The sequence below is a fragment of the Oryzias latipes genome, chromosome 16, assembly GCF_053564925.1.
Source record: "Oryzias latipes strain Hd-rR chromosome 16, Olatipes_Hd-rR_3.1".
In the NCBI taxonomy this organism is placed as follows: Eukaryota; Metazoa; Chordata; class Actinopteri; order Beloniformes; family Adrianichthyidae; genus Oryzias; species Oryzias latipes.
In genome coordinates, this window is record NC_136252.1 from 24,376,676 (window position 1) to 24,392,832 (window position 16,157).

The following is a 16,157-nucleotide window of genomic DNA, read 5'->3' on the forward strand; positions in this document are numbered from 1 at the left end:
ACAGCAGCCTGTGAGCTTTCTGGCAACAGGAAGAGCAATTTCCATAAAGAAACTCTCTCAGATGTAAAGAAAGCATTGATTCAATCAAAAGTAATGAATAATTCTAATTCAGAAATACCATATTTTTGAATTTTTTATTTTTGTGGAAAAAATTAAGACATTAGTTCACTTTTAGAGCAAAAAATAAAAAATAAAAATAAAGAATGGAAGCCTCTTTTAATGTTGTCCAATAGAGAAGCGACAGTCCACACAAGATAACTGTTAGCAGAAGACAGGTTTGAGTTAAGAAATGGCAGCAGGACTGCATATCACAACTGTTTCTCTGATGCTGCAATGAGACTCGGAAAGTCAGAAAAATAACTTCATCAGATGAATTATGTTGAGGTTGAGTCAATATGATCCTTCTTGCAGCTTTTTAAAATCCAATGAAATTTTTCAAAGAAATAAAACTTTTATGATGAGAAAAGAGATCCTGAAGCACTTATCTTGTCTTAGCTCTGCTCTTTGTCATTTGAAGAGAACTGTTTTTTCTCCATTGTGGAAATCTGCAGTTTTCCTTTTGTGTCAGCACTTATAGAAAGAAACGCCTTCATAACCAGTTCCTTTGAACAGCCTTATCTAATTATTTTCTGTTTCCTGTCCCTTCAAAAGGGAAATGAGTGAGCACAAGATCAATTAATGTGGAAATATTTAATACAGCAGCATAGGTACAGAACAACATTACATAGAACATATTTTAACAAATCTAACTTGCAAAAAAATTAAAGTTTTTAAAAATGTATCAGGATAATTAACTTAACCCTTGTGCTATCTTAGATGACCCCACCCTTGCATTGACGTGTTCTCCCTACCATGACAAAGGTGGATAAAGGTGGAAAGATTTCATGAAATCCATGGAGACCAGTGAAGATCACAGATCATTGAAGAAAAAAAGTTCAGTGCACTGTCTTATGGGTCCAGATGACCCAACTCTCAATGTTAAAGTGCCTAGGAGAGAACAAGGGTTAAAAAGAAAATTACAGCATATTGTGAGACACATCAAGTACTACTAAAGAGAGAATAATCTCGCTTTGAATCAGTTTCACACCTAAAGAGCACAGCAGTACATTTGACACATCTGTTTCCTTCAGTTCAACAGCTCACTTTTGCAAAATCACTTCATCAGGAAATGCTGTCTGTACTGACAGTGTCGACTGTCGCCCAAAAGTTAGCAATATAGCCACTTTGCAAGCCGTTTGTCACTTATTTAAACCACTTCAGATTTCAACACAGCTTGTTTGCACAAGAGGTTGAGTGAGTAAGGGGAAGAGAAAGGAGGAGGAATTTGCATAATGTGATGTGGGTTTTTTGATTAAAAAAACAGTTCAGGGAAATTCTTAAAACAAAATATGTCAACAATAGGCAACACTCCTGCAAATACTGAAAATATAATCACATGAAGCACTACACTGACATGCCATAGTGGATTATGTTGATCATCTTAGTTCTTCTCTTGTTTTTTCTTTTCAACTTTGTTTTTTAACATCTTCCTCCTTTGTCCAGCATGGCAGGAATGTCTGCTAGTCAAAAAAAAGACTTCTCTACAGCATTGTTCATTGTTAGGAGCATCATAAATGATGACATAGCAGCCTGTAAAACAGACAGTAATGTCATTCATGGCAAACAGGTTCACAGAATGGAAGTCTCCTGGCTGCTTCCGGTTTATTGAAACTCACTTTGACATCATACGTTGTGGAAGTGAATAGGACAGAAAACTACTGTAACAGGCTAATCAGACATGAGCTGTTACAAATCTAGTGTTTTTATGAAAGCTGTTTCTGATTACTTTAAAGACCCACTCCAATAGAAATCGTGTGTTTTTGGTGTTTTTAACAGGTTCTTGTGGCATTTTTCTAATAATGGGTTATAAAATTAAGCTCAAAATTGCACTTCTAATATTATCATTGCTATTACTATTATTTTCCCCAATGATAACTTTTATCGTTTGCTTTAAACTTTGAATAATATTTATTTCGTTTCATGTCATCCAAGCAGATGGTGAACACGATTGGATGACATGACACACTCGTGTGCAGGGAAAGAAATAAAAGGCTTGTCACATTGAAAAATATATCACAGCCAGATAGTAAACTATTAAGATTTATAGACTAACCCAAAAAGAACAATGAAACACATTTTTTCTCTATTAACTTTTTGCTAAGTCGTCCATCTGTCTGTTATTTTGTGCTTATCTGAGGTTTGGGTCACAGCAACGGCTAGAAGCTTCATCTCCTCAGACACCTCTTCCAACTCTTTTACAAAAATGTTGAGGTGTTTCCATTCAAACCAAGAGAGATAATCTTTTCTGTCAGTGTTTTGTCACTTTTACATTGTTCAATGTTTATGTTATGTTTATTTATTATTATTATTATTATTATTTTCAATGTTTATGTTGACATTGATCAGTGTCAATGTTTATGTTGATGTTTTTAAGTTTTTTTGTTTAACTTAACCGAAATAAAGTTTCTCACATAAAGTTTCTCACTTTTATTAGATTTTCTATTTTCTTTTTTTATGCAACAATATGTCAAGAGAGCTCATTTGATTCAGCTTAATCCAAACCCACAATTTTTCCTTGGCAGCGTCAGACATGAAAACTTATAGGGCGTAAAACGGTGACTTCTGAGTAGATGACATCATCAGCCTGAGTAGAGACTCTGTGTTTGTCATCAGATGATGGAGCAGCAAATTGGATTCCTTTGAATTTCACATCAGAGTAGACCAAGTCCTAAATGGGTGAAAAAAAATGTTAGTTTAAATTTCTTTGCAGCAGTTTTATTGTATAAACCTGGTTGGTGAAGAGTTTTAACTTAAAAATGTAACATGAGGAAGAAAGCTCACCTGATTTCTAATAAAAGACGGTCTGGTTGGTGCAGCTGTTTCACTGAATGAATCTGAAACAATAGCAGGCTTTATTAGGAGGAACTGAAACAAACAGAAACATTTATATTTAAAAAAATGGAGAAACGTTCAAGTGGATTCTCACCAACTTGAACTTGTACCCGAGCCAAATGATTATGTCTGTGAGAGAAATACAAACCAGCTGTGACTAAATTTCAACAACAGTTACTGACAAAAATGTTCTGATTATCTGAAAGACTTCTTGAAAAACTGAGTCATCAGGATGTATGATCTCCTCTACACCGAAGGTTCAAATGCAGAGATGGAGAAATCAAACTCACCTTCTGCTGAGGATGCAGTACGCAGAGCCTGACAGGGCCATCAGCAGCAGCAGCACTGAAACAGAGACTATAGCAAAGACTGTTCCAGCTGACATCGGCTTATGTTCTGACAAAAAAAAAAAAAAAAGCATGAAAATCGCTTCCCCCCCTCACACAAAAATATATTAAATTATTTTTTTATTATTTGGGGAAAATGTCAAAGAGTTTGGGAGATTTTTAAACAGATCTGTTCAAAATTATAAGCTGCAATTTTTAAGTAGTTTGATGCGTTACAGAAACTTCCTGTTGAACCTCAATTTTTTTTTAATTTAAATAGTAGACTAAATCTCCTCATCAGGATGAAGCATTTACTGTACTTTCAAGGAGACAGAGGTTGTAGGACAAACAATGTAGCGTGTTTTCACACCACCATAGTTTGGTTTAAACTGACAACAGATTGTTTCTGTTTAATGTATGTGTAAACTCTGATGAGAACCAAGAGGACAGACACCCGAGTGTTGCATGAAGATCTGCTGAAAACCCCCACAAACCAGTGTTTTAATGTTGACATCACTTTTTCTTTTGCTATTGTTCGTATCCAAGAAGCTTATTCTACAAACTTCTTAAAAAAGGTTTTGTCGTTCTTCAAGTGAAGTCGATAACTCACTTCCTGATTACCCCAGGATAGTTTGTATGAAGGTTCACAGTACAAAGTACAAATAGAAGAGAAACTCACTCTGGAAACTATATCAGCTGATCAAAACTCTTCCAAAGCTCTTTGTTAATGCAAATAAGTTGTTAATATGTTGGAATATTTCTGACAAATACACACTTTTATGATAGAGGACATTTATAACGAAAATTAAGCTTAAAATGGCATTTCTGAGTATTTCTTTATTCAAATTGTTATGAATCAGGAGCAGACCAAAAAATGTCGTTGGAAAAAGATCGCAAGTGTGACACATACGCTACTACAGCAAACCACAAGCTCCTGGTAGACAACTAGATCCACGTACGTCTTTGTTTTTCTTACATCTGGGATCTAAATTAGAAACGTACAGCTGGATAATTCCAAAATTGCTAGACATTTTTGTTGTGCCGGTAATGTTAGGTTGGGGTTGTGAGGGGCTGTAAGCTAGTGGGAGAGTGTGTAAACAGATGGATGATGGGAAGGGGGACAGGCTTGCTCTATACCAACAGTCCCATCCACAACTCAGCAGCAAATTTCTAATGTACTCCAACTGCTCTGCAGAAACTGTCCGAGAAAAGAAAACAGGTTTTTGGATTTTGGGTAAAATGGCACAATCATCATTAAAAGACCATTGGGAACGCTTTTACAATAGATCAGAGGATGATGGGAATGGGACCTTAAGCTGAGGAACAATAAAGCTGAGTTGAAATTTACTGTGAAAAACATTGTTGACATTTAAAATGTTTACATAATTACAGACAGACACATCTTTTAAGCAAAAGAAACCAACATTTAATTTAGTGGCAGCTCTGCAAGGTGTTCATGCAGTCTGCCCGCAATCTGCACACAACCTAAAAAGCTTGCAACATCTGCAGTGATCTTTTAGACCAGACTACAAAACTCTTTTTTTTTTTTTTTACAAGTGTGCTTTTCTTGTGGCCAGCTTTAGAGACACCAGGACCAGCTATGTAAAAGTGACTTGACATGCCATTGAGGTGGTGTGATGCATTTGTAGAAGTGTTATTCAAAGCTGCGGCAATATTTCAGGGGATTATGCCTTTTGAGAACATTAGGTTAATAATAATTTGGATCCGTGAATTTAGCCAGTAACAGATTTATGCAAAAAACACGGTTTGTTTGTGATAATTGCCTTTTTTTTTAGTTCATGCTGAATGAACTAGAAGAATCTAAATAAAAATGCAAAAATGTCATGGATGTCACTGAAAGAGTGGTGACAACCTGCGTGAAGTATGCTACTTGAAGTTTTATTTTCTTTTTTTAATATTTAAAAAGAAAAAATTGACTCATTACATATTTCCATTTTTCACCGAAAACTGAAACTTTGTTTTTTTTCAAACCACTTCACTTCAGTGGTTTGAAATCGCTTCAGTTTTTATTTAGTTACAAGAAAATATTTTTTAAAGTCTGTAAAAACTAACAGTGAGTTGCTTTATAAATTGAGGTGGTTTTTTATTAAGATTTTGAAGATTGTACTCTCAAAATACAAATTAACAATAAATTGATTTTACACTCACCTTGAACATGAAGTTGAGTTGTATCATGAAATGATCCAAGTGGAAAAGTGTTAATGGTGCAGATGTAAGACCCGGCATCTGAAAATGCCACATTCTTAATTTGTAACGATTGATCATCCATGTCCACTCTCCCCTTCAAATGAGACTCATGAACACCTTTTCCATGTTGTTTGTTAAAGACCATGATCTTGGTTTTATTTCCGTCTGGTGACAGGAAGTCCCACTGACTCTGAGTAACATTGGAAGATTCTTTCCCTTGAATAAAACGGCATGGCAGGGTGACATCAAAGCCAACATATCCAGTCACTTGAGACAAGACTTCAACTTTTTGTGCCCAAAAAACTGTAAGAATAAACAGAATTAGTGATGGCAAAAGAGAAGTACACATTAAAGGAAAACCTTATTTCAAACTTTTTAATATAAGGATTGTGGTTTTTGTGCTTTACGGATAATTAAGCATTTCAGTTGTGCTTAGTCTTTTTCAGACAGTCAACAAGTTAATTTAAGAACAAAAAAGGAATTCATAAAAAGTATAAAAACTCTGGATTTACCTGGCAGTAATGTGATGAAAATGAACCACAACAGTAGTTGAGAGAATTTATTACACGCCTTCATCATCTGAACTGAAACTAGTGAATGAAAAAAAGGGCTACCTTGTTTTTCAGTCTCTCAACGTCCAAGCAGCAAAAAAAATGCAATTTAGAAGTCATTTAAAGTGAAAACAAAGTTCAAATCCCACAGAGTTTGTCCTTCTGGGCTACAAAACAAACTTGGCAGCAGAAGCCATTGATGATAATGTGGAAGTAACAGGTTCACGCCTGTAAGTGACAAGAAAAGTAGAAAAAAGGAACTCAGCTGCGGTGAATATAAATCACTATCTCACATCTATCAGCTTTCCTGTAAGTTCTGGGTTAAACTCCTTGTTTCTCATGAAAACTTGTGTAACAGTGAACTTACTCACAATAAGGAGTGTGTCTTCTTGAAAGCATATTGATCCTTTGCCTCTTTAGCATGCAATATTAATTGTAAACGATTTCCTCATAGAGGAGTGGACCTTTTTTTTCTCATTTCAGTCAAAAGCAGCACTAAGATTTTCTTACAGTCTACTGTGCAACAGTGAACTCGTGTGGTCAGATAGTGGAAATGCTACTTTGGCATCAGAAATCAGAACATTTAAAGATTAGATGATCAAACAAAAAAATGCGGAGAAATAGATAAAATGTCTCCTAATAAGGAATAGGAGACATTTTAACAACATAAGCATAAACTACTACTATTTCTGTAATGACGTATAATAAAAAGGCAAAAGAAGTGAACCTTGAGTGGTCTGATAATTCATAAACTCATCTAAGAATTTAACCATTCCTGCCTTTCTCCAATCAGTTCTGACCACAAACTCTCATCTAAAATCTCCTGGAGATTCCTCGCCTAAACATTGTTGGTCAAAAAAGTAGTTCAGAACAATTCATTGTTTCCATTTTTTCATTGAGTACATTCAGGGTAAAGTCTTGTAGCATTCTTAAATGAAAATATAGTACAAATAAGCAAGTGGTATCAATTAATACTTCGATTATGTTAGGAGTTGAGGAACCGTTTGTCTGATTCACAAGTAGGAGGAAAGAGGAACATGTACAAAATGAACTGTGGGAAACAGGATGAATTTAACTCCTGTCCAGCTGCTGAACAAACAGAGAAAAATTAGTCCTTTTGGTTTGAACAGCTTTTTTTTGTTACACTAGAGTTTTTACTATTTACTCCCTGGAAAACTGAGTGTATTTCTTTATAAATACATTTTTATTGAGGACTGTTATCCCTTGTGTTATCTTAGATGACCCCACCCGTACATTGACATGTTCTCCCTACCATGACAAAGGTGGATAAAGGTGAAAAGATTTCGTGTAATCCATGGACACCAGCGCAGATCACAAATCATTGAACAAAAAAGGTTTAATGCACTGTCTAGTGGGTCTAGATGACCCAACTCCCAATGTTAAAGTGCCTAGGATAGCACAAGGGTTACTGCAGGTCAAAAAGCAGATCCACAAGTCTCACTGTTTTTTTGAACAACTTTATTATTGTTCATCCTCAAATAATAAAGCAATTTTCAATCAAACAAATAAAACATTTAACCATTTAAAAATATTCAAAGCCATGTGAAAAAAAGAAAATAGGTATATTCACAAAAAAAGATAAACTATTCTCCAGAAATCAGAAAATGTCTGATCATAATTTGGAATTATTTGTAAAATCAGAAGTAATGTAAACATATAAACATTTCAAAATATAGCTAAAGATCAAATCTTTTGTGGATACCTTGAAAACAAGACTAAAATATATGACTAAATAAAGCATTTTAAAACCTTTGACGTAGACATCTTGTAAGAAATAGAAACAAGTAAAACTCTTATGTTGCTGTGATTATCATCTGATACTCAATGGAATTTGGTTTATAGGATAAGTTAGATGTAAAGAAAATAAATGGACTCTCCGGTGGGGGCCTGCGTTGGGCTCTTCCGGCGCGGCGGGGGGGCTGCTTTCCTGGCTGGGCTGGGGCGGCGCTCTCTTTCCCTCCGCGCCTCCCTGCTCTCTGGCTCTGGGGGCCTCGCGGCGGTCCTGCTGGCCCTGGCCTGGGTGGCGGTCTTGGTCGCCCGGGGGGCGGTCGTTTTCCTGCCTGTTCCCGTATGGCGTTGGGGGAATTCCGGCTGCCGCTGCTGCTGCGGCGGGGGTCTGGGTGTGGGGGTGGCTGGGCGCTCCTCCTCCTTCTTTTCACATTCCACCATCCATTTTAGAAGAACATAAACACTCACTTGAGCACAGGTGTTAGCTCACCTTTGCACTAACAGTTTGCATGATTGAATGAATGAAAGATTTCACACTAGTTGGTTTAAAGGCATAGGTATGCGTTCGTGAACACTATCTGTTTTGTGTACATGTTGACATGTGGACATTTTTGCGGCTAGCAGGTGTGTTGATAATATTTGAGTGTGTGTGAACAGGCCCCGCCCTTTTTGTACTACATTTGAACCATACCGTAATGATAAACAACCAGTAAACTTGTTGCTTTATGCTGCTTCATGGTCTTACCCCCCTTCCCCTCCTATTATCACCCTCCTACCCCCCCTCTCTCTAACGTCCCTCTCTCTTCTTCCCCTCTTTCCTTTTCCGTCCGGTCCAACACCAAAGATTTTCAAACATGATTGAAATTAATAAAGTTTGGCCTCAATTACAAAAGGGGTTTATTCAGACATACCTTTGGTTTGTCTGAAGATGAATAACCCCTCTTGTTAAAATAAAATATGTCCAACACAAGAGACCCTCAGCTCTCATCTGTTTGCCTAGCTGTTGGACAGGACAAGTTTAAAAAATAAAAAATAAAAAAAAATAAAAGAAAATAAATGGACTCTCAGGTGTCTGATTCTGACTCCAGGTACCTCAGGAAATTTGTTTTTTCCTGAGGCTTTCCTGTCACTGAAAGTAAGAGAGAAAAACAAGATAATGAATAAAAGAACCTGATAAATTCAAACACTTCCATTTGTGTGCAACATTCACAAAAAACGACAACATTTGAGTGATTTATTTGATCAAACATTTTCAGTGAAGAATTTATCATTTTTTTTCACAGTTTTAACATTTTTTTCCCAAAAAAATAAATAGTTTAAAGTGGACAGAAAAGCTTCTGTTTATTTACCAACATTTCTATGGAATGATGACATTTCCTCATAAACATTGTTTTGCTCTAAAAGAAAAAAAAGAACAAATATGAAATTTGTTTTTATGTTTTAAGCCAAAAATCAGTTTTTTTAATATGAATTATAATCGTTTTTTTTTAAGTAGAGCAAAGGAAAAATGACATGCATACCTGCTCTGTAAGGGGGAGGATCATGTTTTCTGTTGTGTCTAAATGTTAATGAAATATAAAAAATAAAATAAAAGTAAATTTAAAAGAGTTTTACAAATACCTTCAATAAATAGCAGCACTAAACAGAAAAACTGAAAAGTAAAGTTTGGCTTTGAAAGGCTGGTTTAAAAACTGTCAGCCTGCTTTCATGACACATTTTAATGGAAGAAGTAAAACAAAAAGTTTAATAAATGCTTTTTTAACCCTTGTGCTATCTTAGAAGACCCCACCCTTACTTTGACGTATTCTCCCTACCATCACAAAGGTGGATAAAGGAGAAGAGGATTTCATGTAATCCATAGACATCAGTGAGGTTCACATATCATTAAAGAAAAAAGGGTCAGCGCACTGTCTAGTGGGTCTAGATGACCCAACTCCCAATGTTAAAGTGCCTAGGATAGCACAAGGGTTGAACAAGTTCGTGACCTTACACCAGAAGCCACGCTGTCACAAATACTTAACATTCAGAATCAGTAAACTAAATCATACTTTACTATACTTGTAAAGAAAAGTAAGAATAATGTGCATCATCGTTGTTTCTATTTGTTTACTCACCGTTTGTTATACACAGAGTATCCTCCAGCAGAAGCTGCAACAACAACAACTAAACATCCAACCACGATTCCGGCAATGCAACCAGCAGAACATCCTGATGAGTTTTCTGAAACAACAACAGCTTGTTGGACAAAATCTCTGCAGATGTGACAGTTTCTATTACTTACCAGTTACTTAACAGCCTTAAACACAAACACATACAAAATATTTGAAGTAACTAGCTGTGTTTAAATGGACAAAAGTAATCAGAATAAAAATGTGTCATAGGTGGGTTTTGCTGATTTTTAATTTATTGCGATTGTAGGTCATTTCTGCCTGGCTTTGACATCATGCATGGACGGTGTGGCGCTCCAGAGAAGGCTTTGGACCGCAAACAGGACGGGCTGGCTGCTCCTCGTGAGTGAGCTGCTGGACTCAGGAGAACCGAGTCTTCCAGGAGAACTGTGTCTCCGAGCAGAGGAGCAGCTTCAGAACGGTGTGTGAGCTGGCGCAAGCGACTGTTAAATGCGGAAAACTGTTGTGCGTAGTCCTGAGAAACAGTGCAAACAATCACGTGAATATGCAACATCGCCCCACAGATTTTAAATGCCTCCAAGGCTAAATGTTGTTGGCACCTATTAACCCTAATCCTAACCATTCTTCTGGGTCAGGATTTGATATAATCAGATAAAGTTTTTCAGGACCAATGTAAACAGTTCAATTCTAATCCGATCTTTGATCCGATCAAAGACATTTTGCACATGGAACTGCAGCTAGTGCTTTGTGTTTCTGTCTGCATAGAGTTCATGAACAGCCATTCTTATTCTGTAACTCATCTATACATTCCTCCTGTTTGCTCTGGTCCAGTTTTAAAAGCTTGACTACAAAAAAACTCATTTTTATCATTCTTGTTAGTTTGTTTTAGCTGCTAAACATCCTTTTGTTTTTACTACCAAGTGGAAGTGCTCCTGTTTTCCAATGTTTTCAACAGAACTGTTTTTATTTAAGCTTACAGTTCATGGGCATAATTTATGTTGATGATTCAGAGATGATTGACACACACAACAGTGTTCTGCAGGCTGGATGTCCTGTATATTCAACAGAACTAAACATGTAGTTCTTGTTTCTTTCTTTGTGTTACTGGATGGATCTACTGGAATTCAAAACACAAAACTTAAAACCCTCAACTAAAAGCTTGCAACATCTGCGGTGAGCTGTTGCACTTGACAGCAACGCTTATTTTTTGAAAGTGTCCTTTTCTTGTGGGCAGCCTCAGAGACACCAGTCATGCTGTGTAACAGTGTCTTGACACGTCACACCTCTGTGGTGGTGCGGTCAATTACCTTTCCGGAGTAGAAGTGTTATTCAGTGTTGAGACAATATTTCAGGGAAATATGCCTTTTGAGAACCTGGATTAATAATAATTTAGATCCGTGAATTTAGCCAGTAACAGAAAAAAGCAAAAACTGCAGTTTGTATTTTTTAAAACTTAAAAGTAATACCAAAAGTGAGTAAAGCCTAAATCAGGGGTCGGGAACCTTTTTGGCCAAGAGAGCCATGAACGCCACATATTTTGAAATGTAATTTCGAAAGAGCCATACAATAATGTAGTGTCCCTTTCCCACACTGAGGCACGGAGACTTAACCTTTTTTAAGGTTCTTTATTCTGGTTACTGCAGGCTGTAAAAAAACGCCGTACAATTAATTCAGCAACTCCTGAATGTCTCCCGCCGAGACGAGAGCGCTTCTCCCAACTTTATATTCCCCTGCTCCCGCTCCAGCCCTCCCATTTCTCTTATTCGGCCCATAGCTGAACCCCATTGGTCCAAACTCCCTAACAACAGCCTGAGCGACAGAACTGAGGGCCAATCAGATCTCTGCTTGATGCGTTTAATGAACTCCAGAACTTTTAACACCCACCCAGTCCAACTCAGACCGCGACAATATGTTTAAAACTAAATATACAAGTGAATGTGTGCATTTGATTTAATTTCAACATTTTTAGAGTACAATAAGTCTGTGGATTCTTTTTAATAACATTGTTATGCTGTTGCTAATAAATTATGAGTATTTCTCGTGGTAGTTCTGCTGATGGTCTAGTCTGGTTGATACGTGCTGAGTTTCTGCTTCATGCAGGCGTTGAGACTTTAAACGTGATCGTAGGTCTGAATGTTCTGTAGATGTGAGACAGACTGATCACATAAAGACGCGGAGCCAAACTCACACTCACACGCTGCAGTGAGTGACGGGCAGCGGGTTTACGTTTTTACAATCCCTGCGCGATTCACCTGCTGCCTGTCGCCATACCCCCCCACCCTCTGCTTTCTCCCTCACACATCCCGTCTCCGCATCTGCGCGCTCTTTCTCAGAGACGGGAGCGCGCAGTTTTTGGCACGGCAATTCACAGGTTTCCGGCTGGTACAAACTCTGTGAAATAATAGATAATAGTAAACTGAAAGTGCTGGCGCAGATTTTTCTCTCTAAGCACCGCTACTACTGCGCGCCTCTGGCATCGCATCGCGCCCGAGAAGGACTGGTCAAATGAGAGAGAAAAAAAAAAGTATAATTAAAGATTTGTCTGCGAGCCACATGTGACCATCAAAAGAGCCATAGGTTCCCGACCCCTGGCCTAAATAGATTCACTCTAAAATTTTCTTTTAGGCCTTCCCCAGCTTACAAATATTCATATCTTTCAATATTGGGGAGTAATATTAGTGTATTCTACTTTCAAACATCGTTTAAAAATGGTTAAGTTCAGAATAAAAATGCAAAATTGTGATGGATGTTATTGAAAGTGTGGTGACAATCCAGGCTTATTTTCATTAGCGCCCTTTAATACTGCTTGAAGTTTTGTATTTGTTTTACTTTTGATTAAAATGACTGATTACACATTTCTGTCTTTTTACAGAAAAACTGAAACTTTGTCAGAAGTTTCAGTTTTTACTGAATTAAAAGAAATTGTTTTTTAGGTTTTAAAAAAAACAGTGAGTCGGTTGATAAATTGTGCTGATTTTTGATTAAGATATTCACATTAACCGGCCACTGGTATAAATATATATTCTTACTCACTTTGAACATGAAGTTGAGTTGTATCATGAAATGATCCAAGTGGATAAGTGTTAATGGTGCAGATGTAAGACCCTGCATCTGACAATTCCACATTCTTAATTTGTAACAATTGATCATCCATGTCCACTCTCCCCTTCAAATGAGACTCATGAACACCTTTTCCATGTTGTTTGTTAAAGACCAAAATAAGAGTTTTATTCCCGTCTGGTGACAGGAAGTCCCACTGACTCTGAGTAACATTGGAAGATTCTTTCCCTTGAATAAAACTGCATGGCAGGGTGACATCATGGCCAACATATCCAGTCACTGGAGACAAGACTTCAACTTTTTGTGCCCAAAAAACTGTAAGAATAAACAGAATTAGTGATGGCAAAAGAGAAGTACACATTAAAAGACAAAAAACTATTTTGAAATTTTTATTTCATGATTTTAAAGCATTTGTGTGCCTTAAAATAATGTGATAATTAAGCAATTTTAGTTGTGCTTAGTCTTTGAAGAACAAAAAAGAATACATGAAGAGAAAAGACTAAAAACTCTGGACTTACGTGGCAGTAATGCGATGAAAATCAAACACAACAGTAGATGAGAAAATCTATTACAAGCCTTCATCATCTGAACTGAAACTAGTTATTGTTAAATTTTTTATTTGAAATTGTACAAAAAAAAACAAAGTTCAAATCCCACAGAGTTTGTCTGTCTGAGCTACAAAACAAACTTGGCAACAGAAGCTGTTGGTGATAGTGTGAATGTAACAGGTAAGAGACAAGAAAAGTAGAAAAAGGAACTCAGCTGCTGTGAATTAAAATGACTATCTCATACCTATCAACAGAATTTCCTGTAAATTCTGGGCTAAACTTGTTCTTTCTCATGAAAACTTATGTAACTAACAGTGAATTTACTCACGATAAGGAGTGTGTTTTCTTAAAGCATATTGATCCTTTGCATCTTGAGCATGCAGTCTTCCTCCTAGAGGAGTGGATCCTGTCTTTCACTTTAGTCTAGAGCAGACTTTCTGACTGTCTACTCTACAACAGTGACCCTGTGAGGTTAAAAACAATTTGTGGGAGACGCAGGTGGCTCAGAAAGCAAAAAACATTATTTTAACACACAAACACATTTTGCCTTCCAGCTTTTTAATGTTACCCTCAGGCTGTCGCTTTATTTTCCCACCAAAAAAAACAAACTGTCTCTTCTTTTGCTAGTTGCCTTTTTCTTGACATTTTTGTCAGCTGTACAACATTGTTGAACTAAAGCGCATAAAGGCAGAGTATAACAGTGGGTTCCAGTACAAACAGAAAACAGTCATAAAGGTTTCAAATAATTGAGAAAAGTTGGAACACTGGTAAGGGAGACTTAAAGCTTGATGAACCTTCTGTTGCGGCTTGACATGACACGACAATACTTTTTTTAAAAACCAGTTTAAAACCTACTTAAGTGTTTTTTGTAGTGATGTGCGAGTCATGAACGAATCATTCAATACTAGCGAGTCACTTTACTAACTCGTGAATCAAGACTCATTTTCCCAGGTGACTCATTATTTGACTCATTCCCTTCCACCACTAACTACATGCACTTGTAAAAGAATCCAACATTGCAACAGAACTCTTTTTACCTCCCTGCTCTGAGAAGTAAGACCACTCAAAATGAAACTCACTACACAAGAGAATCATTTGATAGCTCATAGCACTGCTCTGCTAACATAGAACTTCCCTGCTTTAAAATGAAAAAAAAAAAGATCAGATTAAAATGCATATTTATCTCTTTAAACTTAAGTAATATTTAATGCTTGTTAAAATTATATTTACTATTATTTTTATAAAATTATTACTAAAATATTTTGTTGATGAATATTCTCATCCAGGTTATGTTATTTTAAAGTTTAGTGGTTGCATTAATCCCAGATTAACATATTGTCACCCAGAGCGGAAATCTCATATTCTTCTTTGGTTTTGTGACTCTAATAATAAAATACGAAAAAATCGGATCACCTCTGTATTTTAGTCAAGCTACAATTTTTGAAAAAAAATAAACAAATACAATAACTATATTTTACATGTTTCTAAAACTATTTCTTTAACAAAAACAGTCACAAAATAGATGCTCACAGACCCCGCCCCAGTCTACAGAGTGAGGCCACAGGATGGCGCTAATGTTTACTTCCTCACTTCACCCACAGAATCTGAAAAAGTCAACTTTACCACTTCACTTTAACTTCGTGATGCAGGTGTACAACACCATTTTACAAATCTGTTCTTATTGTAAATAGAGAATCTGAAAGCCAGAAATACCTTAAAAAAATTCACCCTGACTTTTACTTTGAGCAATGCTTCACTCAGCATAGTGAGCAAACAAAAAAAAACTCAACAAAATCCTGTTAAATAAATCAAAAACTGAGATCACAGTAACATCAATGTTTGTCCACTTTAGTACCAACAAATGAAACAAACAAGAGACAGAATCTTTTTCTCATTTAAGTTTCCTGAGTCACTTGATTTTGGCACAGACCAGCACGTTAAAGTGTCTTCTCTTGGCTCCATCTCTGAACATTTTTCTCCTTTTTTGGACCAGCACATTTGTTTTACCAGTGTGAACAACTACTGAATAAAGCATTAAGATGACAGAAAATTCATTCAAACTCAAATTCATTATTTATTTCATAGAATGTTTTAAATCTCTAAATATCTCTAAATATGAATTTTCTTTTCAAAGTGAAAATAAATCTTTTTTTTGCAACAAACCATCAGTGTCATACTAAGAAATAATTTTTGTGTTGAACACATGAACTGCTTTAAAGGCTTCATTATATGCTTTAAAAACATAAATAAAAATAACATTTATACATGTAAAATACTTGATTTTACATACATACATTTAAATGTATGGGATTATGAACATGAAAAGACTTGGGCACTTTAACAAGATTAGAAAAGAACAAAGCGTGAAGTTACTTGTAGATAATAATAAACAAAATTGAGATATTGTAGTGGTGACCACATGAAATAACCTATTTGTGGACACGGCTCCTGCTTGTACAGTCACATCTGAGGAAAAAAAGAAAAGAAGTTGTCATTTTCTGCACATAAATGACCACTACAAGACTAAACAGGAACACAGGTACATACAAGCGCCTGATGCGGAAGAAGTATGTGGCGACTGGCAGGGTCATCAACAGCAGCAAGAAACCAAAAGCCGTGCCATGAATGAACCAAAACGACACTAGCTTCAGTTCT

At 36.4% G+C, this 16,157-nt stretch overlaps 1 protein-coding gene and 2 long non-coding RNA genes across 4 annotated transcripts; all 3 read right to left on the reverse strand.

Moving 5' to 3' along the window:
- Window positions 1-2,517: 2,517 nt before the first annotated feature.
- On the reverse strand, window positions 2,518-6,194 carry LOC105358392 (myelin protein P0). Of its 2 annotated transcripts, XM_078933580.1 has the most exons (7): window positions 5,978-6,194; window positions 5,583-5,768; window positions 5,427-5,504; window positions 3,222-3,327; window positions 3,026-3,060; window positions 2,881-2,933; window positions 2,518-2,767 (listed from the first exon to the last, which is right to left on the reverse strand). In XM_078933580.1, the coding sequence occupies exons 1-7, from the start codon at window positions 6,042-6,044 to the stop codon at window positions 2,624-2,626; spliced, it is 669 nt and encodes a 222-aa protein (XP_078789706.1). In that variant the 5' UTR covers window positions 6,045-6,194; the 3' UTR covers window positions 2,518-2,623. The 2 variants fall into 2 exon arrangements, with proteins under 2 accessions (XP_078789706.1, XP_023820366.1); XM_023964598.2 differs by having other exon boundaries at window positions 5,427-5,768.
- Window positions 6,195-8,810: 2,616 nt separating this feature from the next.
- LOC144984594 (uncharacterized) lies at window positions 8,811-13,066 on the reverse strand. The gene is made up of 5 exons (XR_013648392.1): window positions 12,928-13,066; window positions 9,880-9,985; window positions 9,286-9,323; window positions 9,115-9,162; window positions 8,811-8,894 (listed from the first exon to the last, which is right to left on the reverse strand). It is a non-coding gene; the product is annotated as an uncharacterized LOC144984594 (long non-coding RNA).
- A 488-nt stretch (window positions 13,067-13,554) lies between these two features.
- On the reverse strand, window positions 13,555-16,157 carry LOC105355965 (uncharacterized). Its single transcript, XR_002874978.2, has 2 exons — window positions 16,050-16,157; window positions 13,555-15,968 (listed from the first exon to the last, which is right to left on the reverse strand). It is a non-coding gene; the product is annotated as an uncharacterized LOC105355965 (long non-coding RNA).